Raw genomic sequence first — 22,575 nt, 5'->3', positions numbered from 1 at the left:
CTGCGGGAGGTGCACCTGACGGGGGCCCAGGAAGGCCGGGGAGGACCCGCCACGGCCCGGGGGAGGCAGGAGAGGAGGCAGACAGCTTCCCAAGGAGGGCCCTTCCTCCAGGGTCAGGCTTTATCTACTGGGGTCTGAGGTTCTAAAAAGCCCTAAAAATAGGCTTAATCTCTACCATTCGGTGCCGAGCCCTGGACTGAGGGCCTTGTTGTGTTAACCCTCACACCCCCATTTCGAAGATGAGGAAACCGAGGCCCAGCAAGGTGAAGCCACCCGCCCAGAGTCACTCTGGCCGGTGCAGCAAGGACGGGGAACCCGAACCCCGAGCTCCGGCAGGAAGGTGTCTGGCCGGCCCCCCCCCCCGCCGCCTCGGAGTTCAGTTCCCGGAACACTCACGTCTGCTCTTCCCCTCGGGCCTCTGCCGCGAACCACTGAGTCGCACGACCCCACCCGCAGGGCCCTCCTCACCAGGGAGCCTGCCCGTGCCTTTTCCTTTCCCCCAGCAGCCGGCTGGGGACCTGGTCCGGCCACCACCCGCATGAGGTGACCGAGAGCCCGGGGCAGAGACCTGAGCGGTGGCCGCGGGCAGCTCACCTGGCCCCAGGGCCCCACCACCCACTTGGTACAGGGCTGGGTGTTGCAGGACCGGGTGCTGTTGGGCCTCAGGGCCTCCTCGCAGAGGCCGGGCTCCGGGCAGGTCACCAGGCGCTGCTGCTCGCCCCCGCCACAGGCCTCCGAACACTGGAGGGGCGCGACGGGCACAGGGCCGGGTGAGGGCGCTGCCGGGCCCGAGGGCCCCCTCCCCACCGCGCCCCCACCCCCGCCCCCGCCCCCAGGCCTCACCTCTCTCCAGGAAGAGACGTACCAGCTGAGGCAGGGCTGGGTGCCGCAGGGACGCCGGGCGGGGGGCATGGCTGGCCCCGGCTGGCAGTGGAAGGGCCTCAGGGGCCGGAGGTCCTGCGTGTCCACACACTGCACCTCCCGCGCCGAGGACCCTCCGCCGCAGCTGCGGGAGCACTGCGGGCCACGGAGCACGCCGTGAACGCACCCCACTTGCACGTGCCCCGCGCCGCCCGGCTGGGGCAGGTCTCTGCAGAGAGCCCCAGGGAGAGCCCGGGGACAGATGGACAGGGAGGTCCCGAGGGCGACGCAGGGAAGGGGCTGGGGACGGAACAGGCCGGCGGCCCGGAGCCTCCCCAGCCTGCCCCAACCGCGGACCCCCCACCCCCCGGGGGCCCGCGTACCTTGCTCCAGTTGCCCGCGTGCCAGGCGGCACACGGCCTCAGGTGGCAGCGGCGGGCGGGCTGGGGCCGGCCCTCGGGGGCACAGCCGTCCTCGCGGCCGGAGCTGCAGCGCACGGGCCTCCACACGGCACCCAGGCCGCAGGTGGTGGAGCACTGGGGGCCAGGGCGCGGGCCGTGAGGGCGGCAGATCCCCAGCTAGGGGCCGCCCCCCGCGGTCGGGTTGGGGGTACCCTGGTGGAGCCAGGGCCTCAGTTTCCCTGTCTGCAGAAGGGGCTCCCTCACCCACCTCCCAAGACGACCGTGAAGACCCAAGCTCACAAGCCACTCTGCGTAGTCCCAGGGGACCCACTAGGTGACCCAGCCGTTGTGACCAGGCTCACTGCTCCCCAGAATCACGGAGGGAGGGAGTCTGGATCCCTCCCCACCCAGAACCAGGGGTGTGAACAGAACCTGGACAGTGACACCGTGGGGACGCCCACGCTGTCTGGGCAGCGAGGGCCGCTGCTCGTGGCTGACCTCATCCGTGCCAGCCACCCACCCGGTGCCCCCCCATGCCAGTGAGGGCCTCTGGGGACTCTAGAGATGGGCACGTGGGCCCCCCAGCACCCCGCTGCTCGGGCAGGAAACAGGCCTGGTGGGGTGGACCGCCCGCAGGGGCGCAGGGAACGCGACCTGGGGCACCGTTCCTCCCCCCATGGGCGGGGTTCGGTTTCCGGGTCCCTACCTCACTCCAGTTCCCCACTTCCCAGCTGGCGTTCGCGGCAGCCAGGCTGGGGTCCGGCTGGGCCTCCGGGACACGGCTGCCGCTGGCCGAGCCGGCCTGAGCCAGGGTGGGCACCGCGGAGCCCGGCGCCGTCGGGAGGAAGGCTCCTGGTGCTTCTGGGGTCCAAGGGGCAGGAGGCCCAGGCTCCAGGGTGCCGTCCCTCCCCCGGGTCCCTGGCAGAGCGCTCGGCGGGGGAGGGGGCGCAGGAGCCCCCCCGGCGCTGGGCCCCAGCGTGCTGTCCACAGGCCCCGGGGCCCTGCTCAGAGCTGGCTCCCGGGCCCCAGCCCCCGCTGTCCACAGCGATCCTGCGTCGGGACTCGGGGAGGAGCGGCTGGGGCCCGAGGAGGACAAGGGGGGTGAGGTGGGGCGGGGCCCCTGGGGGGGGACGGTACCCCCCCCCTCTTCCTCCTCCTCCTCCTCCTCGAGCTCGTTGGTCCTCTCCCACCGCGGAGGGGGCATCCGGCTCTGGCCATCTTCCCCTCCCAGGAGCCCGTTTCGGCTCCCAGGAGCAGCTGGTGTTTCCGTGCCCCCGGCTGAAGTGGGGGGCCAGGGCGAGCCGGGGGGGCCCAAGTCTGGGGCCGCAACGGGGATGTCTTCCTCGGGCGAGGAATTGACCAGGGGGTGCTCAGGGGTCTGCTCCGAGGGTGGGGTCGGGGAGAGGCCAGGCTGGCCGGGCCAAGGGGGAGGGAGCCCATCTCCCAGCGGCCCCTCCTTTTCAGCCCCAGGAGGCTCTGAGGCCGGCAGGGGGGTGCCTGCGGGGGGCTCAGCAGGGCTGCTCAGGGGTGGGGGCTTCCAGCCCCCTGCACCTCCCAGGTCTGGGGCGGGGTCCCCCAGGGGCCCATAGGAGAGGTCCTCGTGGAAGTTAATGAAATTGTAGTCGTAGTAGAAATCGTCAACGAACACAGGCCCCGGCGGGCCTGGCTCCGGGTCCTCCTCGATGGCGTTGCCCGTGCCGCCCGGCACGGGGGGCTCGGGGCGCAGGGCCGGGTGCGGGGCCATGAAGTCGATCTCATTGAGCAGCTCGTGGCTGGAGGAGGAGCCGCTGCCCGAGCCCTCGGGGCCCAACATGTCCAGGGCCCGCGGACAGGGCGGCAGAGAGCAGGGTGCCCCGCTGGCCGGCCGCTGGGCCTCATCACAGGGGACGCCGGTGTCATTGGTACAGAGGACCCTCCGGTGCTGAACGCCGTCCCCGCACGTAGCCGAGCACTGGGGAGGAGGCCGTGGAGAGGGGCTCAGGCCAGGGAGGCAGGGGCCCGGGGGCGCCCTGCCTGCCGGCCAGGGTCAGAGCCAGAGGCCTCAGCCAGCTGGAGACCGTGGCGTGCGGGGGTGGCTCACTGGGGCGTCGTGGTCCCTGAGGCCTTGGGGCCCCCGCCCTCCCTCCGCCCGTGGCGCCTGGCGGCGAGGGCTCCCTGGAGACCGGCGGTGGGGCCGGGGCCCCATCCCGACACTCACCTGAGACCAGTTCCCCACGGCCCAGGTGGCGGGACAGGGCACCTCGCGGTTGCAGGGGCTCTCGGCAGGGGGCCGGGGGAGGTGCAGGCAGGCAGGCGGCGCCAGGGCCCTCTGCTCATCCACCCCGACGCTGCGGATGCAGAGCACGGCGCGGCGGGCGAGGCCCCCGGGCCCGCAAGAGTGGGAGCAGGCCTGCCACTCCCCGGCCCACCACCTGCGGGCACACGGGCCGCGTCAGCGGCGCTCGGGGTCCCCGCGGGTCAGGCCGCAGCCCAGGGGGCAGCTTCCCAGAGCCGCAAGCCCCTGGAGCCCAGCCAACAGGGCATCCCTGGGGGAGCCAGGCAGGACCCAAACCCAAGTGGCCAGGGACGTCCTAGGCTGGCCCAGGGTGGGGTGGGGACGGCCACTCCCTCTGCTCCCCCCGTGGCCCCGGGACGTGGGGTCAGTGGCGGGGCCGGGAGCCTGCAGGGGGCAGCGGTCAGGGTGGGCGCACCGGGCAGGGCAGGGCTCCTCGCTGCAGGGCCTCTGGCGGTCATCCGGCCGGCCCAGGGGGTCGCAGTGTCTCTCACCCACGGGCCCCACCTGGCGTTCAGTACACTGCACAGTCTGCCTCTGCATACCTGGGGGGACGCGAGGACTCAGCCTGGGCCCGGCGGCCCCGCACCGGGGACGAGGCCATACCTGCTCCGCTAGACCCCCTCCCAGAGACCCCTGCTAGAGCCCTCTCCCCGACACCCGTTCTAGAACCTCCCAGAACAAGGCCTCATGACCCTCGTCGCTGGCCTCCCAGCCTTCCCTTCCGGCCCTAGACGGGGCCCAGAGCACGGAGGTTCGTGGGGTTGAGCCAGCCCCTTGGCTTCCTAGCTGCGAGGCCTTGGGCAGCTCACCCGGCCTCTCTGAACCTCAGTATCTTCATCTGTGAATGGGAGGAACAATGACCACCGTCCCGAAACCAGCACGTGAGGGGAGCACGCGGCCGTGGCCGTGCGAACCCAGCCTCGCCTCCCAGCAGGGTCAGCGCACAGAAAAGGCGGAGAGGAAGCCCCCAGACCCCCGAGCGGACACCCCTCTCCAGCCCAGGAGCCCCACACTGCCTTTGTCACCGTTCTGCCCCAGCCACCGCCGGCCTCTGGGGCTTTGCACGACTGTGCTGCTCCCCTTGACACAGAACCCACGCCGTGTCCGGTGGCAGGACCCTCCAGCGGGCTCTGCTTCACCCCTGCCTCCCTCGGCCCGAGCCTTCTGTCCCCCGTCTGCTCCCCCTCCCCTGATGGAATTCTGGTCTCTGTGCGGGCCTGCCGAGGACACCCCCCCACCCCCACGGGAGTCCCCGTGTGCAAGGGAGCTCTGGGCAGAGTCCTTCCAGGGAGGAAAGAACACAAGCCCCTCCCCTGGGGGTCACCCCTCACCCTTTCCTTCTTCCTGCCTGGACCCCAGGAAGGGGGAGGGACCACCTTGACACACGTGAGGGGGACGCACAGATGTGGAGAAAGGTCCAGGGTCCCTAAGGGCACCCCGGGCCACCTGCCCCCATGCGCTGTGCTCCAGCCGCCACCGGCCAGGACCCCAGTGCCTGGAGCCACACATCCCCCCACACGCCGGGGAGGCAGCTGCTGGCTGAGGCCACGCCCCAGGGGCCCGTTTGTCTAACACGTTTGCTTTCACCCCTGTGGACGTAAAGATGCTTATCGGGGGCAGGACACCGTTAACAGCTTTTGAACATTTCTGCCTGGTTTCTGTCGGCGGGTTTTCCCTTTATCGTCGCACAAGCGTTTTGAGGAACGTTTGAGGGGCGCCTGGGTGGCTCCGTCGATTGAGTACCCAATTTCTGACTTGAGGTCAGGTTGTGATCTCACGGTTCATGGGTTTGAGCCCCGAATCGGGCTCTGGGCTGACACTGCGGAGCCTGCTTGGGCTTCTCTCTCCCCGCCCCCCACCCCTCCCCAGCTCGTGCTGTCTCTCCAAATAAAAAAATACAAAAGAGGAACGTTCAGCTGTCTGTCCAGACTTCTGACACGGAGACCCCTGCACACGGGGAGCAGTGGGGGCCACGGGGCCACGGGGCCACGGGGCGGGGAGTCAGCGACGCCATCACACGCCTCGTACAGTTGGAAGAAATGACTGCCGTGTGGGGAACGGGCCCCTGGGCCCAGAGGCTCAGAGCCGGGGTGGGGACACGCTCCTCCCTACCCTCCCTCCTCCTCTCCGTCCTCCCTGGGGAAGCCCCCCCGGGGCCGGGGCCGGAAGGGGAGGCTCTGGGCCTCCCAGGAAGGAGGAGGTGGAGGAGGGAAGGACCCAGGCGGGACTGGGGGGGGTGGGGTGCAGGTATGGGCGAGCGCCCGGCTGGGCAGTGAGAGCAGGAGAGGCAGCCGGCACGTCTCTGGGGACAGAGTGCCAGCAGCTGGGACACAGGGCGCTCCGCACGGGGCGGGTCCTGTGCCGGCCTCTCGCCCGGGCACCCGCGGCAAGCAGCGAGCTGGAGGCTGAAGCCGGGCACCGCTCCCACCCTCTCCTCACCTGTGCCACAGGTGACGGTGCACTTGCTCCAGGGCCCATAGCTCCAGGAGAACTCGGGCGCCTGGCCGTGGCCGTGGCCGTCCGCCTCCCTGTGGATGGTGTACTCGTAGCGCACCCCGGGGTTGTTTTCCTGGAAGAGCAGCTGAGGCAGGTGGGCAGGGGCACTGTGAGCACGAGGGGTCCCCGCCACCCACCCGGGGTCCCCGCCACCCACCCAGGGGCCCCTTGAGTGCAAGGCATCCACCACCTGCCCAGAGCGACCATCGGATAGGATCCAGCCCCAGCCACCTCTGGGATCTGGGGCTACACTGTGGGGCCGTCCTGGAGACGGGGGAGCCGAGGCAGAGGTCCAGGGCTTTGTCCCGCCAGGGGGCAGGGGGCAGGGGGCAGGGGGCAGGGGGCGGGGGCGGGGGCGGGGGCTGGGGGGCGGGGGCCGGGGGCAGGGGGCAGGGGCCAGGGGGCGCTGGACCCCCCAGAGCCCACCTCTGCTTCCCGCCCTGGGGCCCGGGAGGCGGGCACCTGGATCCAGACAGGCTCGTCGGTGGGGCCGGGGGCCGTGAGGTTCTCCCAGTTGCCTGTGCGCGCGTACGTGAAGGTGGTGCCCGCCACCAGGTAGTCGCCGCCCCACTGGATGGTCCAGCCCCCGTTGAGGAAGTACTTGTGCGGGTCCTCGCTCCGCAGGGCCAGGAAGTTGGCGGCCTCGGCCAACTCCTCGATGTGGATCTCGCGGGCGCCAGCCGGGATCAGCCCCACGTCCACATACCCTGTTGGCCTGGGGGTGTGCGGAGGCTCAGAGGGCTCGCTGTCCCCTCCCTCACCCCCCTTCCCGCTCGGCGCAGCCTGCAGACGGTGAGGCCCCACCGCCAGCCAGGGTCCCGAGCCCCCCCGGGAGGCAGACTTCCGTGTGTCCCAGGTCACCTAACCTCAGAAGGGCTCCTCAAACCCTGTGACCCACGCCGCCCCCCCGTCTCCTGGAGACCCAGGCGGCGTCCGTGTCACAAGGCTGGGCCTCCCCCGGGACACCCTCCACGCTGCCACCCAGCCTGTTCCTGTTCCTTCACCGACTCTGAGCCTCGCCCGGGGACACGGGCTGTCACCCCCGCCTGACAGACGAGGAAACGGAGGCCCAGACAGATGAAGGAACTCGCTGGGGGGTTCTGCTGGGGCACGGATGGGGCTCTGCGGTCAGAGCATCCCGGGCCCGTGCTGGGGGCCCTGCCCCTTACAGGCCCCCCCACCGAGAGGCCCCGTGGGGCTCTGACAGACCCGGCTCTTTCCTGTGTGCCACGCCTCTCCCATCTCGCTGGCGTCTTTCATCCACCAGCTAAATTGCCCCCTCCTCCAGGAAGTCTCCCCTGACCTCTCGGGGTCAGGACCTCCTTCCTCACCTCCACACCCCCTCACCCGGCACACAGTTGGCACTCACACCGGAGGTGAGGGGTGGCACTATCTGAAGCCTCACAAGAAGGCAGCAGTCTCTGAAAGGGCTGGCGCCCCCCATAAGCCTCATCAGCCAACCCGGGGTCCCCGGGTCAGCAGGACCCCCTGAGGACACGTCCCCGCGTCTGGGCCAAGGGGCCTGACGCCTGAGAGGTGCATGGTCTCCCTGCCTCAGGTCTCCCGCCTGGGTGTGCGCCCCGGGGGCCAGGGCAGGGCCTCAGGGAGACCAGGAAGGGCTGCCAAGTTAGCGCCCCCCCCCCCCCGCGTACCCAGGCCCTCAGACTCCTCGAAGGTCGCGCTCACGGTGTGGCAGGTGGAGCCGTTGCCATGGCACACGCCACAGCGGTCCTCGACGGCACCCGAGTCGATCTCGAAGTCACAGCCCACGTTCTGGAACACGCGGGAGGTACGCCCTAGTGCCTGCCCGGCCACAGGCCTCCCCGGCCCCCCAGTGTGACACAGAGGGGTCCCCACATGCAGTGACGCCCTGCTGAGAGGGACGAGGCACAAGAGGGGGACTCCCACAAAGACCTACAGCCGCTGGGGCACTGACCCCCAGGGGCCCCCAGTGTGGACGGGAGCTGGCTAGAGTAGGGGACAGCGGCTGGGACACGGGCGGGGAAGAGCCCCGTGCTGTTCGGAGCCCTGCGTGTCCCTGCAGTGACCTCACTGGACCCAGCGACAGGGATGCCGGATTGGCCACTTTCTATCACAGAGGATACCACTGCCTGGGGCCCTTCAGCCAGCAGGAGGCTGACCCGGGTTCTGGTCTCCCCGCGGGGGCTATGCAGCTGCAGGCCGAGCTTCAGAGGCTCTGTCAGCGGGCAGGGAGGAGGGGGGAGGGCCACAGTGCAGGAGCTGGGGGTGCGAGGCCCGCCTGTGAGGGGCTCCAGGGCCCGGGGGGCCAGGGGCTGTCTTTGCTGACGGGGGCCAGCCCGGGGAGGGGGCCCGAAGGGAACCAGGAGGGACCCCGGGGGAGCCAGCGTGGGAGACGCCCCTCCGGTCAGGCACACCTTGCAGATGCCGTTGATGCAGAGGTCGTGGCCGGGCTGGCCCTGATAGCAGGGGGTGCCGTCGATCACGGCGTCCCTGAGCTTCTCAGCAAAGTACTCGTTGGAGGGCCGGCAGTGCAGCTCACAGGGGCTGGCTGGGGGCCCGAGGGGGGAGCCGTGAGGCACGGCCAGGGCGGGGGTCGCACCCCGTGTCAGGGGCAGGCTGGAGGTCCTGGGACCGCGCGGCCGGGCAGGGGTGGGGCGCCTCCCTTCGGGGGCAGGACTCACCATCGTTGAGCACGGGCACCCAGGTGTGCAGCTGGCCCTTGTAGAGCATGGCGTCAAAGTGGCTGCACTGGACGTGGCGGAAGGAGGGGCGGCCGGGGGGGCAGGCCTGCAGGTTGCACAGACGGAAGCGCTTCCGCTCGCCCACACAGTACCTGCCCTTGTACTTGGGCCTGCGGGGAGAGCCGGGTGGGGCCGAGTGAGCTCGCAGCGCCTGGGCCGGGGCCCTGGACGGGGCTGGCTCCACGTCCCGCACCCGCTGGGCCAGCCCCTCAGTCTGCGCTCCCGCTGGCTGGCCTCGCCTGAATCTTCAGATCACCTGATGTCAGGAGGGGAAACCGAGGCCCGGAGGGATGGGGTCACCAGCCCCAGGACGCACAGCATCCCTGCGTGCCGACCAGCCGTCCCCAGAGCTGTCTCAGACCCACCTGGGCCTCAGATGCCAGTAAGAGCCCTGTGGTCACCCCAGAGTACGATTTCCCCAGAAACTGAGGCCCAGAGGAGGGGTGGACAGACTTGAGCCTGATCTATGGTCCAGGTTCTAAGCTCTTAAGCCCTGCCCTCTCCTGCCTCCCTCTGGCCAGTTACTGCCCTGCTGGGCCTTGGTGTTCCCCTCTCTGCAGTGGGGTCAGCGGTGGGGACTCTGCTGGCCTCCAGGACCCCCTAGGGGTGAGCCAAGGCGGCCCTCGGTGCTCTGGGCACAGCCTCCATGGCGACGTTTGGAGAGCAGGAGGCTGGGACAGGGCCAGGCCCCTGCGGTCTCACTCAGCTCAGGACCCAGCCCCGCGCCCTGGGCGCCCCCGGCCGCACTCACACAGGCTGCGTGCACTGCCGCTCGGCCCTCTGCACACCCACACCGCAGCTCCGCGAGCACGTGGACCAGGCGCTCCAGCCGGACCAGCCGCCGTCCACAGCCTCAGGCCGGAAGCCGACGGGGACGCACTCCCCGTTCAGACACCACTGCCGAGACAGGTGAGGCGGAGAAATGCACCCAGGCCGGTCAGTCACCCCCGCCCTGGGGAGACGGCGGCAGCTGGGGCCCGGGGAGACGGCGGCAGGCGCGAGGCGGCCCCCTCCTCGGGCCCCACGGTGGAGGCGCGGGAGGAACAGGCCACGTGCTGACTCTGGGGGAGCAGGGCTGCGCCCCCTCCAGTGTGCGGGCGGGGCGGGGCGGGGCAGAGAGGCTGGGGCTCCAAGAGCCTGAGCTCGTGTGAGCAGAGGCTGCCTGCAGAGATGGGCACAGCGGGAGCCCCCCTCCCCCCCTCCCCCACCTGGCGCCCCTACCTTGCTCTCCCCACACCTGGTGCCATCCACAGCTGCATCCAGCTTGGAGTGACAGGTGGTCCCCACGGAGCACCAGAGCGTGTGGCAGACATTCTGCAGGGAGGACATCGGCCATGCCCTCACCCCTCCCTGCTGCCTCCGCCCGCCACCCCTTACCACCCTGCGTGGGGCGGGCACAGGCTGGGGGGCTGCAGATGGGATTCCCAGAGGGGCCCCTCCCATCTTCTCCCAACCAGGTGGTGCTGGGGGCCTCCAGCCCCGCCCCACCCCGCCCCCACCCCGCCCACCTCTCCAAGCCCCGCCCACCTCTCCAAGCCCCGCCCACCTCTCCAAGCCCCGCCCACTCCCTTAGAAAGACCTCCCCGCCCCCCCCAAGCCTGGGGTCTCTAACGAGGCCACTCTAACTTCCGGAGGGTCTCCCCCAGGGCCACGCAGCGTGGGCTGTATTTTGCCTCCTCTAACCCGGCCCTGGGAGGTGAGGGGCTCACGAAGGCCGCACAGTTGGCAAATGGTCCACCCGGAATTCAGAGCCGGGTGTGTGGCCCCCGGAGCGGATCCCACATGCCTGGAGTCTCCCAGCATCACGTGTGAGGTGCGGGCCAGTGCAGGCGCCGCAGCGCTGCAGGCTGCGGGGGACGCCCGCCCCCCCCGCCCCCGCCCCCGCCCCCCCCCCGCGCCCACACTCACGTCCATGTCATCACAGAAGGCGGAATAGGCCCCGTACTGGAGGCGGCACTGGTGGCCCACGTCGTAGAGAACCCCGGGCGGCACCGAGGGGAAGTCGATGACATCCTTGGTGGGCGCGTCGTCCAAGCACAGGCCCCACCCCCGGCTGCAGAGATGGGAGGGGGACGGGGGACAGCCTGAGACGCCCATCAGGGACGCCTCGGGGGGGAGGGGTGAGAAAGAGCACTGAACCTGCGGGAAAACTGCAGCCTCCCTGCCCACCCCTGCCCACCCCTGCCCACCCCGGGCCCCCAGCCCAGCATTCGGGCCCTCCTGCCCCCTCCGGGTCTCCTGGCCAACCAACTGGCCCCGCCCCCAGGGCCCCGGTGCTCAACACTCTCCCCCGAAGACTCTCTCCAGCACAAAGGCCCGGCCTCAGAAGCCTCCAGCCCACCCACCCCTCGAGGCCCAGCTCTGAGCCTCCCGCAGCCTCCACCCCTCCGCATGGGGCCTGGGCCCCTTCAGTCATCAGTCAGGGATCTGGAGAGCATCACTTCAGAGCTGACACGGCGGCCCCACCCCAGGCTGAGATCTGGGGGCTCCCTCGGGGACCACAGCCTGAGACCAGGGCCGCCCTGCCTGCCTGTCCCTCCCTCTCCTGCCTCCCCTCTGCAGCTTCCCCGGCAGCACAGGGCACCCAGGCTGCCCTGATGCCACGCAGGGAGCAGGAAGGTCCCCGGGCCCAGCTCTCCACAGGCCCCTCTTGCACAGCTGCGGCCTCGAGGCCAGGGACCATCCCGCCACCCTCGCCAGCCCCGCACACCAACTGACCAGCCCGGGGCTCCCAGCCACCGCGCAGGAGTCGGAAAGGGGTCAGGGGCTCCCTCAGGGCAGCAGTGGCTGGGACGAAGGGCAGCAGCCGGCCTGGGCGGGGGAGGCAGAAGCCCTCCAGCCTGAGGTGCTGGGCGGCAGGCGGTACCGGGGGCGGGGGCAGGGGGCAGGTGAGTGGAGCGTCCTGGTTAGGGTCAGAGGGCCAGAGGGGGTGGGTGCTGGGGTCTGGTGGGGACGCACAGAGGAGACACCACAGGGTGGGGACAGGCTGGGAGAGGGAAGCAGGCCAGCACACGCACCGGTCTGGGGAGAGGCTGGAGGCGGGCAGCCTCGGGGGCTGCAGGGGGTCGGGGGTCTCCTAAGTTCCCCAACTCCACCCAGAGCCGCAGTGAACACGGGGTCCTGGGGACCCCTCCCCCCAAGTCACCAGGACCCCCTGTGCTAGTGGAAAACAGACTCTGTCAAGTGGGGCCTGGTCGTCTCCCTGCTGTGGCCACAGGCCAGGCCCTGGCTTGCTCCTCAAACACCCTGGGAGGAATCTAGTCCCCTCCTCACATGCGCAAGGCCCAAGGCACAGTGTCCCTTGCCCTGGGTCACACTGGAGGGCCAGGCCCAGGCTGCCAGTGGCCACACACGCCCGTTTGCTGGGCTGCCGGGGGCACGGCTCCTCCCCTCTGTCCATAAGCCTGACCTCAAATACTTCACCCCAACGTAAGTTCAAATCCGGCAGCTGAGCCCTGGCAGAGAGAGGGCAGTGTTCCCACTGCTGACCTTGGTCTGCGGCTCCCTGGGCCTATGCCCTGGGGCAAAGCATCAGCTGAGGGCAGGGGACGCGGGCGGGGGCAGGGGGCGGGGGCAGGGTGGGGGGCAGGGTCAGCATGGCCCCGGGACCTGGGACTCCTTCTGTCCCACAATTCAGGATATGGGCTAGGAGGGCTCCCCCTCCACACCCCCCCCCCCGCTCTCACGCAGACCCGGCCTGGGGGCTCCTCCAATTTGCGGCCTATCGCACCCCAACGCCACAACAGCAGCCCCAGGGCACCCTCGGGCGGTTTCCTGGCTGGAACCCACCATGTGTCAGGTCCTGTGGGCTGGGCAGCTGGGGTGACAAGAGCCCATCTGGTCCATTCTATCCGTGTGCGAGGGGGTGGGGTGCTGGGGACCCTCGCAGGACCCAGCACCAGAATCAGGGCCATATTCAGGCCTAAGTGCTGACGGGGAGTCGGAACCCCAAATGCGGGTCCCTGCCCAGCTCCAGAGGCCGCGTGGCCTGGGCCATCCCTCACCCTCCCTGGGCCTTCACACCCTCCGCCACAGGAGGCCGAGGCTGCCCGTGGGGCCCGGAGCCACCAAGGTGCACATAGCGGCATGTGCTTGGGAAAGACACGGCAGCAGCGGCCAGCTCTCCGCCGGGTTCCTCGCACTGCGGACGCACACCCGCGGCTGCGGGCGGGGCCGAGGACCTTCCAGTCCAGGGAGAAACTAGGGGCCTGTGGGCGCCACGGAGCCTCCCCCACGTCCAGGGAGCACGGCCTGAGCCCACCTGGCACCGTCCGTGCGTCTTGTTCGTTCTGCCCCAACCCCAGGGAGTGGAGCCCATCCGATGCCCCGCAAGGACACGGCAGGCAGAGGGGCTGAAGACAGGCTGGTCCCCGCCTGCCACGTGAGCCCCCTCCTGCCACCCTTCCTGGGCCTCCAGGCTGGAGAGGCAGGAGCAGAGCCGGCCCTCAGGGGTGAGCCCCCGGCAGCCTCCACCGCGGGTTCGCCGCTCTCTGGCCGTCTCCCCCTGCAGCGCGTCTCCGTGCCCAGGCTCCGGCCTGCTCGCCCCACCCCTCACCCCAGGCCCCAAGCCAAGTCCCTCACGCAGTCGAGTAGCTGAAGGCACAGAGACCCGAGTTCGTCCATCCTGGAGGCAGGGCGCAGGGGTGTGGGGGCTCGCTGGGTGGGGACCCCTGGGAACAAGTGGCGCATCCTCCAGCCCGTCCTGATTCTCTGCCCCCACGTTGGGGCAGGAGACCCGCCCCTGGGGTGGTTTTCAGGCCTGACCCACACGCCCAGGCTCCTGTGCTCGTTCAGGACCGTGTTCTCTACGGCTCAGAAGTCGTGACAGCAGTTAGCAAGCACCGGATGCTACCCATGTGCCAGACGCTGACCCGTCTGCAGGCCAACCCCCCACAGCCAGCCCCGAGGCAGGCCCATCACGGGCCCCACGTAACACATCCGTCAACACAAGGAAAAGCCGGGGCCGGAGTCCAGGCCCTCACCGTCACCCACGACCCCCCTCCGCCACTTCCCTCACCCCCGCAATCCATCCTCTGTCGGGGGCTGGAGCCCCTGCCCACACCCACCTAAACCCCACAGCAAGCAACTTCTAGAAGAACCTGGCCGATTGCTCTCCACTCCCTCCCAGCAGCCCAGTAGGGTGACAGCAAAGGAGTGAAGGAGGCACAGGTCCACAGGGACAGAGGCCAAGGGGCAGGTGGCGACGGCGCATGAAGCATGCGAGCAAAACCCTGGAGCTGGAAAGCGGATGGCAAGCCGTGGCTGAGCTGGCGGCCGAGTCCCGCAGTGAGAAACCGCCCCAGGCAGAGCCCCAGAAAGGCTCAGGCTCAGGGCCCCGGCAAGCCACGGAGGCTGGGGCGCCAGCAGGCCTGGGGACAGGAGACGACACCCCACACCAGCCCCCCGATGCTGTGTGGCCGCCTGCAGAGGGCCGGGGCCACTTTCCGAAGAGAGTGAACCAGGGGATCTGGCCCAGGGTGACCTACAGAGATGGGGACAAATCTAAGTCCCCCCCCCCACCCCCGGGACTACACTCCCAGGACAGGATGAGAGATTCCTCTCTGGGGAAACAGACCCGCTCCAAAAAAGGACTCTAGACACTGGTATGTGACTACCTCCCGAGGACACAGCCACACCCCGGCCAGTCCCCTGCAAGGACTCAGAAACGCCCGCCAACCAGCGTCCCCGCGCCCCCTCCCATGTGTGACAGGAAGCCCAGCCAGTTTTATGCCTCCTTTAACGTGAAAGTTGCGGTTTTGTTTTTTAGAGAGAGAGGGAGAGAGAGAATCCCAAGCAGGCTCCACGCTGTCACCACAGAGCCCGACACAGGCCTTGAACTCACAAACCGTGAGATCCTGACCTGAACTGAAACCAAGAGTCGGATGCTTAACCTACTGAGCCCCCCAGGCGCTCCTAATGTGACAGATTTTTAAAAATTAAATAAAAAGGGGCGCCTGGGGGGCTCAGTCGGTTAAGCGTCCGACTTTCGCTTAGGTCATGATCTCGCGGTTCGTGGGTTCACGCCCCGCGTCGGGCTCTGTGCTGACTGCCAGCTCAGAGCCTGGAGCCCGTTTCAGTCTGTGACTCCCTCTCTCTCTGACCCTCCCCTGCTCACGCTGTCTCTCTCTCTCCTAGAAATAAAGAAAACATTAAAAAATATATATACGTAAAAATTAAATAAAAAGACTGCAGGGAGCTGAAGAAAACGGTTAAATCCATCCAAGGAATAACCTCAGGAAGAAAAGAGGAAATGGCGGAAACGTGACAGTAAGAAGGCGCATTCGGTGAACGAGGAAGCCAGGAAGCTACAGCAACAGTAGAAAAAACCTAACAGGAGGGCGGACATGTGGATGCTGCCCAGGAAAAAGGTAAAACTCAGTAAAAAAAAGTAAAACCTCCAAACAGAAGAAAGCAGCTGAAGGTTGAAGAGCCCCAGAAGGAGGAGCAGGTCTGGGGCAGGCCTGGGGCAGCACGAGAAATAAGCTCACCTAACCCGTGAAGGAGCCAGAGAACAAACTAACCCCGAACCGGCAGAAGGAAGGAAAGAATAAGGATTAGAGAAAAAATGAATACAATAAACATTAAAAAAACAACAACAACCAGTAGCACAGCTCAGGTTCTTTGCAAGGATCGACCAAATTGATATGCCTGTAGCTGGACTTATCGAACCAATGAGAAAGACTGAGAGAGTCAGAGACAAGGAGGGAGAGAGACAGAGAGAGGCAGGGGGAGGGAGGAGAGGAGAAAGGACTCAAACGAACAAAATCAGAAATGAAAGAGAAGTAACAACGGACTCCACCAAAATACAAAGGATTGTAATTATGAAAACCTAAATGCCAACACAGTAAACAACATAGAAAAAATGGATAAATTCCTAGAAACATATAACCTCCTCCCCCCACCCAAAAAATCAGAAAGAAATAGAAAACTTGAACAGACCAATCACCAGCAAAGAAACAATCAGGAATAAAAAACGCCCATCAAACAAAAGTCCAGCACCAGATGGCTTCACAGGCGAATTCTACCAACACTTAAAGAAGAGTTAACATCTCTCCTTCTCAAACTGTTCCAAAAAATTAAGAAGGAAAACCTCCAAATTCATCCTACGAAGCCAGCATTATACCTCGATACCAAAACCAGACAAAGACACCACAGAAAAAGAGAATGACAGGCCAGTATCCCTGATGAACGTGGATGCAGAAATTCTCAATAAAATGGTTGCAAACGGAATCCAGCAATATCTTTAAAAAATCATTCACTACAATCAGCTGGGATTTATTTCTGCATTGCAAGATTCACAAATCAATCGACATGATAATCATGTGAACAAGAGAAAGGATAAAAACCATACGATCCTTTCAATAGACCTAGAAAAAGTATTTGGCAAAATACAACATCCATTCATGAGAAAAATCCTCGACAAAGCAGGCTTAGAAGACGTCCCTCGCCGTGATACAGGCCGTATGTGAAAAACCCAGAGCTAACATCATCCTCGATGACGAAACACGAAGAGCTTTCCTTCTAAGATCAGGCACAGGACAAAGATGTGCACTCTCACCACCTTCATCCAGCAAAGTCCTGGATGAAGCCGCAGCAATCAGACATGGAAAAGAAATTAAAAGAATCTGAATTGGCCCAGAAGAAGTAAAACACTCAGTATTTGCAGATGATGTAATACTATACGTAGAAAACCCGAGCCACTTCACCAAAAGTCTACTGGAACTGATATATTAATTCGGGAAATCTCAGGATACAAAATCTGTTGGGAGCCATTTTCTGAACTCATAGGTTGAGTAAGAACTCCTTATGAGGTTAAGGTAAGTTGCACGGACTCTTACCGTCAGATGGCGACCCCAGTATCCACCCCCACCCAAGTATTTCAGCTTGAGTACTGGCCCCCAAGTCACCTTGGGGTTTTTTGGGTTTTTTTTTAATTTTTTTTTATTTTTTTATTTATATCTGAGAGAGAGATACAGCGTGAGCAGGGGACGGTCAGAGAGAGGGAGACACAGAATCTGAAATAATAAAGTAGCAAGGAATCAACTTAACCAAAGAGGTGAACAGTCTGTACTCTGAAACTATAAAACACTGATGGACACAAAACCACAAAGAAATGGAAAGACACTCCACACTCGTGAATTGGAAGAACAACTACTGTTAAAATGTCTATACTCCTCAGAGCAATCTACACATTAAATGCAATTCCTGTCAAAACACCACCAGCATTTTTCACAGAGCTGGAACACACAGTCCTAAAATGTGTATGAAGCCACGAAAGACCCCAATAGCGAAGCAACCTTGAAAACGAAGAACAGAACTGGAGGCATCACAATTCCAGACCTCAAGGTAGGTTACAAGGCTGTGGGATCAAACCCTCCGGTGCTGGCATAGAAACAGGTCAAGGGAGCGGGACGGAAAGGCCAGGTGCCCAGGAACAAAGCCACAGTCATACGGGCAACTGATCTTGGACAAAGGAGGCAAGAATACACAATAGGAAAAAGACAGTCTCTTCCCCCAGTGGTGCTGGGAAGACTGGACAGCGACGTGCAGGGAAATAAACATGGACCACTTTCAGGGCGACTGGGGGGCTCAGTCAGTTAAGTGACCAATTCTTGATCTCGGCTCAGGTCATGATCTCAAGGTTCGTGAGTTCAAGCCCCGAGTTGGTCTCTGCACTGACAATGTGGAGCCTGCTTGGGATTCTGTCTCCCTCTCTCTCTGCCCCTCCCTGCCTACTCTCTATCTCTCACAAATAAACTTGAAAAAAGAAAAAAAAAGAGCAGACTGCTTTCTTAGACCATACACAAAAATAAACTTAAAATGGATTAAGGACCTAAACACGAGACCTGAAACCATAAAAATCCTAGAGGAGAGGGGCGCCTGGGTGGCTTAGTCGGTTAAGCGTCCGACTTTCGCTTAGGTCATGATCTCGCGGTTCGTGGGTTCGAGCCCCGCGTCGGGCTCTGTGCTGACTGCCAGCTCGGAGCCTGGAGCCTGTTTCAGTCTGTGACTCCCTCTCTCTCTGACCCTCCCCTGCTCACGCTGTCTCTCTCTCTCCTAGAAATAAATGAAACATTAAAAAAAAAATTTTAAAAAAAAATCCTAGAGGAGAAAGAACACAGGCAGTGATTTCTCTGACATCAGCCATGTTCTTCCTAGATAGGTCTCTTGAGGCAACAAAAATAAAAGCAAAAATCAAGTACTGGGACCTCATCAAGATAAAAAACTTCTGCACGTGAAAACTATAAAACGCTGCTGAAAAGAACCAAAGAGAAGACACAGAAATGGAAAGACATTCCATGCTCACGGATTGAAAGGACAAATAAGGGAGGGGCAGAGAGACAGAGACAGAGAGAGGGAGGGAGAGACTCCCAAGCAGGCTCCATGCTGTCGGCACAGAGCCCAAAGTGGGGCTCGAACTCACAGACCGTGAGATCCTGAGCTGAGCTGAAACCAAGAGTCAGAGGCTCAACCTGCTGAGCCGCCCGGGCGCCGGGAACGAAGCGTCTGAAGCGCCACCGGGGTGACTGGCAGCCTGAAGCCGATGTCACATCAGGCTACCGACGCGGAGTGAGGGCAGGATGAAGGCACTCCAAACACGCAAGCCCCACCTCCACCTACCTTTTCTAGAAGCTGCTCCCCCGAAACAAGCACCCCCAATCGGTGGGAGGAGGGCCGTGCTGGACCATTTTAGGGCCTGGAAGGCACCGGTCTACACTGGAACCAGAAGCCCACTGACGGGGGACCAGCACCTGCTCAGATGTCACGTGCTCTGTGTCCCTGACACAAGGCAGGGACGTGTCTAGAAGCGTGAACAACCCAGAAACCCCGTCGTCCCGTTGATGGGCGTTACCTCCCTGTCTCGGGCACCCACACACTGGAAGTGGGGACGCAGAGGGGGACACGGGGCGACCCCCAGACCCTTTCCCTTAGACCTCTGGCCTGCGTGAGCCGAGGGCGGGGGCAGCGCGAGAACGCCCGGGGGTGGGAAGTGGAATAAAACCGTTCGGTCCGCGCACGTTTCCAGCTGTGAGCGGGGCTGCGGGCCCGGCCGCGTCACGTGGGGCCTCGCGCCCGAAGTCCGCCCTCCTTCGTGTACTTGTAGCTGGCGCTGCGCCAGGTTCTGTGCTAATAACTTAAATCTTTACATTTTTCTTGCTTAGAACAACATTAAATAGCAAACAAAAAACACGGTCACCAGCTGCGAGAATGAGAAAGAGAGAACAGGCTTTAGATTTGGCGCCTCGAGCGGCCTGAGCCGTGTCCCGACTGGTCTCTGTCCTGTCCCAAACCCAGGGCCCGACCCCAGCCCCCTCCCTAGGTCCCCACGACCCCTCTCCCTTCTGCGGGGCCGTGGGACATGGATATGGGCTCGGGGACCTCTCAGTCCAGCCCAGGGGGACGGGCCTGTGCTTCTCTGCACCTGGCTCCGGGGGCACCGGGCAGCCCCCCCGGCCCAGCTCCGGGGGCACCGGGCAGGCCCCCCCCCCCCCCCCCCCCCCCCGACTCACTCCAGGAACCTGGTGATGTACTCGCGGCTGCAGCGGGACCAGGTGAGGGGCGCGGTGTCGTACAGGAGCTGTGGAGACATGATGGAAGGCCGTTTCCCAACGGGCTCGCAGTCATTGCCGCTTCCGTCGTGCTGAATCCCAAAACTGCGTGAGAGCACAGGCCCCGGGGGCCGGTGAGCCACGGGGCCACGGGCGGCTCTGCCTCCAAACCCCGTGCGGCCTGCGGGGCCGACGCCTCTCAGAGCCTCAGCCTCCCGAACCCAGTGCGGGCGGGACGGCCTCCCGAGCCTGAGGGGTACCCGCAGTGACAAGCCGCGGGCATGGGGGGGCGACAGCTGCCCCCACAATCGCACGGGGACCGGCAGGGAAGGACCCGGGTCCCTTCTGTGCACTAGGATGAGGAGTGTGCCCAGAGAGTGCCCGGGACCCCGCCCTGGGGAAGGAGAGGGAGATGCTCCGTGCTCAGCGCTAACTGCACGCCAGATGCCATGCTAAGCGCCTTCTGAAACCCCATCTCGCCCAGTCCTCCGGGGAGGCCCAGAGACGCCCAGGAACTGGCGGAGGTCACAAGCCGGGGAACGGCAGATCTGGGGCGGTCACTCAAGGAAGCGAGAGCACGTGAACGATGACCTGACACCTCTGACCAACAGGTCTCTGTGGGCCAAACGCCTCGTGCAGAGGTGCCAGCCGGGGGGGCCCGGAGCATCCCTGAGCCAACCTCCTCGATCAACGAGGGGCACACAAAAGACCAGAGAGGGCAGGGCACTGCTTGAGGTCACAGAATGACCAGGAACGCGGGTATGGGGGCCGCGCGCCACACAGGCACGGAGCGCACCGCGGAGGGACAGCCAAAGACGGCAGTGACTTTCTGGCCGTCTCGACCCCGTGTCAGCCAGGACTTGGTCGGAGCCAGCCCCCCGGCACCCGCGTGGGCCTCCCCACATCTGACAGGGGAGCAGCCTGGCTGCGGGCGGGGAGGGCGCGGGGAGGGCGCGGGGGCGGCACGGGGCCAAGCCCAGGCCTGCTTCCCTGGGGTCCTGGGGCCCGTGGCCCAGCTGCCTGGTGACCCCGGGTTGTCAGGGAAGCTGGGTCGTTAGTGCGGGAGCAGGGGTGGGGCGGTACCTGTGTCCGAGCTCGTGGGCCACCGTGAAGGCCAGCGGCAGGCCCGTGTCCTCGTTGATGTTGCAGCTGCGGTGCGGCTGGCACATGCCCGCCACGTGGGACAGGCCCAGGGTCTCACAGGGCCGGTTCATGGCCGCACACAGGTCCTTCCTGCGCACAGAGAGAAGTGGCCCTCAGGCTGACCCGGCCCGGTGCCAGGCCAACCCAAGCCTAGATGGCCAGGAGTGCTTCAAGAACAGATCTGCAGGGAGTAGGGGGAGGGGAGGGGAGGAGAGAGGGGAGGGGAGGGGAGGAGGGAGGGAGGAGGAGGACTGCTTCAGAACAGATCTGCAGGGAGGAGGGGGAGGGGTCTTGGCTGGGAAACCCGGCCCAGAGCTGCTTCCAGGGAACCTGTCTCCATACTGTGGAGGTGGAGGCAGGAACCCACACGTGCGGTAAAAGTGCATAAGCCACACACACGCACGCACACACGCACGCACACGCAGGCAGGGACACCTGGTGATGTTGGAGCAGTCTGAGGGCTGCACCTGCGTCCACTTCCTGGTTGTGGTTTCCCATTCTGTCATCCCTGACGCCAGCACCTGGGGCACGGGGTCGGGGGGCACTGGGTCGGGGGGCACGGGTCCTGTTTCTGATGGTTCCATGAAGACCCACAAGAGCTCCCCAAATGCTGACCGAAATCAGGCTCCAGCCAAAGTGCGAGCTCTCCCCTAACACGGGCTCCGGGGGCAGGGCCGCGCCGTCCCCCTCCTGCGGGTCAGGGAGCACCGCCCCCCAGGGCAGGCCCCCCTGGCCGCGTCGCCCCCCACAGCTGGTGGCACCTGGTGAGCAGGATGGCGGCGTCGTGGTGCAGCGGGTGCGCGTCCCCCTTCATGTTGATGCTTTTCTGCCACTTGCAGAAGCTGCGCAGGGTGTTGTCTGCGTGGTGCGTGACCTTCAGGTCTTCCTGGGGCAGAGAGGGCAGCCGCCGGTCCCTCCCCTGCGCGCCGGACGCCCAAGCCCCCTTCTCCTCCAAAGGCAGGAGACAGACGCCCAGGGGCCCGGTGAGCCCGGGTCCAGCCCCCAGTGACCACGCCTCCTGCGGCACATCCTCGGGGCAGCTGATGGAGGGCCGGCCGGGGACTGGGGGGCGACGGAGGACACTGCCCGGGCCACGGAGGCCCGCCGTGCCCTTCCACACAGGGCCGCTCGGTCACGGGCCAGGAGGGCTCTGGCAGCGAGAGGCCGCGTGCCCGCTCACCTCCTCGTCCTCCAGCAAGAGCAGGCGCACGACGGTGATGTGGATGGGGTTCCCGATGCTGGGGTCGTGAAACAGGCCGGCCACCTGCCCAAGAGAGGGGGTCAGGCCACCAGCCTGCAGAGAGGTACGGGACGGCCACTGCCGACCTCCGGCCACCCCCGGCCTCGCCCGGGGGAGCTCCCGCAGCGCACCCACACGCGAACGTGCCCCCACCTGCACGCACTCCCCGACGCGGCAACCCCGGGGTCCGGACAGAGGGCCTGCGCAGGCCAGTCCTGGGCACCAGCGTGGGAGCCGCCCACCCAGCACCCCCCCCAGGGCCCTACTTTGCCTCCTCTGCTCGTGCTGGGACAGCCCCGCAGCCTCCTCCTGCCCTGGGCTCGCCAACACCAGCATCCTAGGAGCGAGTCCTCCCGCGGGCAGGCGGCCGGGCCGGGGCTGGAGAGAGGGCGGGGCAGGGACCGGCACCCCAGGTCTGCACGGGGCTCCCCACCCAGTCCCGGGAAAGGCCGCCCCGGAGGCAGAAGGTGCACGGACACACGGCGAGATGGGAGGAGGACGCTTGCTCAGAACGAGAGGTGAGCCTGTGGAAGGCTTCAGGGTCCCAGCCAGCAGGGACAGGGGACAGGACAGGCAGAGACGGCGGGGGACAGAGACGGCGGGGGACAGAGACGGCGGGGGACAGGCCGAGATTCCAGGGTGGGGCTCACAGAGTGGGTGCGCGTGCCCTGTGAGCCCGGACAGGGAGGCAGGAAGGAGCCAGGCCCCAGGAGAGGCCATGGGGGCCAGGCGGGCGCAGCGCCCCGCCTACAGGGACACCCAGACAGGTGGGCGGAAGTGAATGGCCAGGACTCCAGCCGAGCGCGGGGCCTCTGTCAGGCTGAGCCCTGAGAAGAGAGGACCTTGGGGCCCAGGCCTCACTCATCCCCTGCCCTGGGGGCCAGGC

At 65.5% G+C, this 22,575-nt stretch overlaps 1 protein-coding gene across 1 annotated transcript in view; it reads right to left on the bottom strand.

The window, feature by feature from the left end:
* The window catches only part of ADAMTS7 (ADAM metallopeptidase with thrombospondin type 1 motif 7), a 36,365-nt gene that overhangs the window by 2,693 nt on the left and 11,097 nt on the right, over positions 1–22,575 (bottom strand). Inside the window, exons 5-22 of the mRNA XM_039216794.1 lie at positions 21,630–21,713; positions 21,211–21,335; positions 20,390–20,539; positions 19,268–19,411; positions 10,665–10,809; positions 9,978–10,070; positions 9,508–9,653; positions 8,697–8,866; positions 8,430–8,563; positions 7,686–7,806; positions 6,496–6,740; positions 5,977–6,118; positions 3,953–4,079; positions 3,460–3,673; positions 1,969–3,213; positions 1,245–1,397; positions 844–1,017; positions 225–741 (exon numbers count right to left, since the gene is read on the bottom strand). Of these exons, the coding sequence (XP_039072725.1) occupies positions 225–741; positions 844–1,017; positions 1,245–1,397; positions 1,969–3,213; positions 3,460–3,673; positions 3,953–4,079; positions 5,977–6,118; positions 6,496–6,740; positions 7,686–7,806; positions 8,430–8,563; positions 8,697–8,866; positions 9,508–9,653; positions 9,978–10,070; positions 10,665–10,809; positions 19,268–19,411; positions 20,390–20,539; positions 21,211–21,335; positions 21,630–21,713 (4,129 nt within the window). The remainder of the gene's footprint in view (positions 1–224; positions 742–843; positions 1,018–1,244; positions 1,398–1,968; positions 3,214–3,459; positions 3,674–3,952; positions 4,080–5,976; positions 6,119–6,495; positions 6,741–7,685; positions 7,807–8,429; positions 8,564–8,696; positions 8,867–9,507; positions 9,654–9,977; positions 10,071–10,664; positions 10,810–19,267; positions 19,412–20,389; positions 20,540–21,210; positions 21,336–21,629; positions 21,714–22,575) is intronic.

Source organism: Hyaena hyaena, unplaced genomic scaffold (genome assembly GCF_003009895.1).
Source record: "Hyaena hyaena isolate Hyena2069 unplaced genomic scaffold, ASM300989v1 scaffold_13, whole genome shotgun sequence".
In the NCBI taxonomy this organism is placed as follows: Eukaryota; Metazoa; Chordata; class Mammalia; order Carnivora; family Hyaenidae; genus Hyaena; species Hyaena hyaena.
The sequence above is the reverse complement of the archived record's forward strand: the minus strand, read 5'-3'. Positions and strand labels throughout refer to the sequence as shown.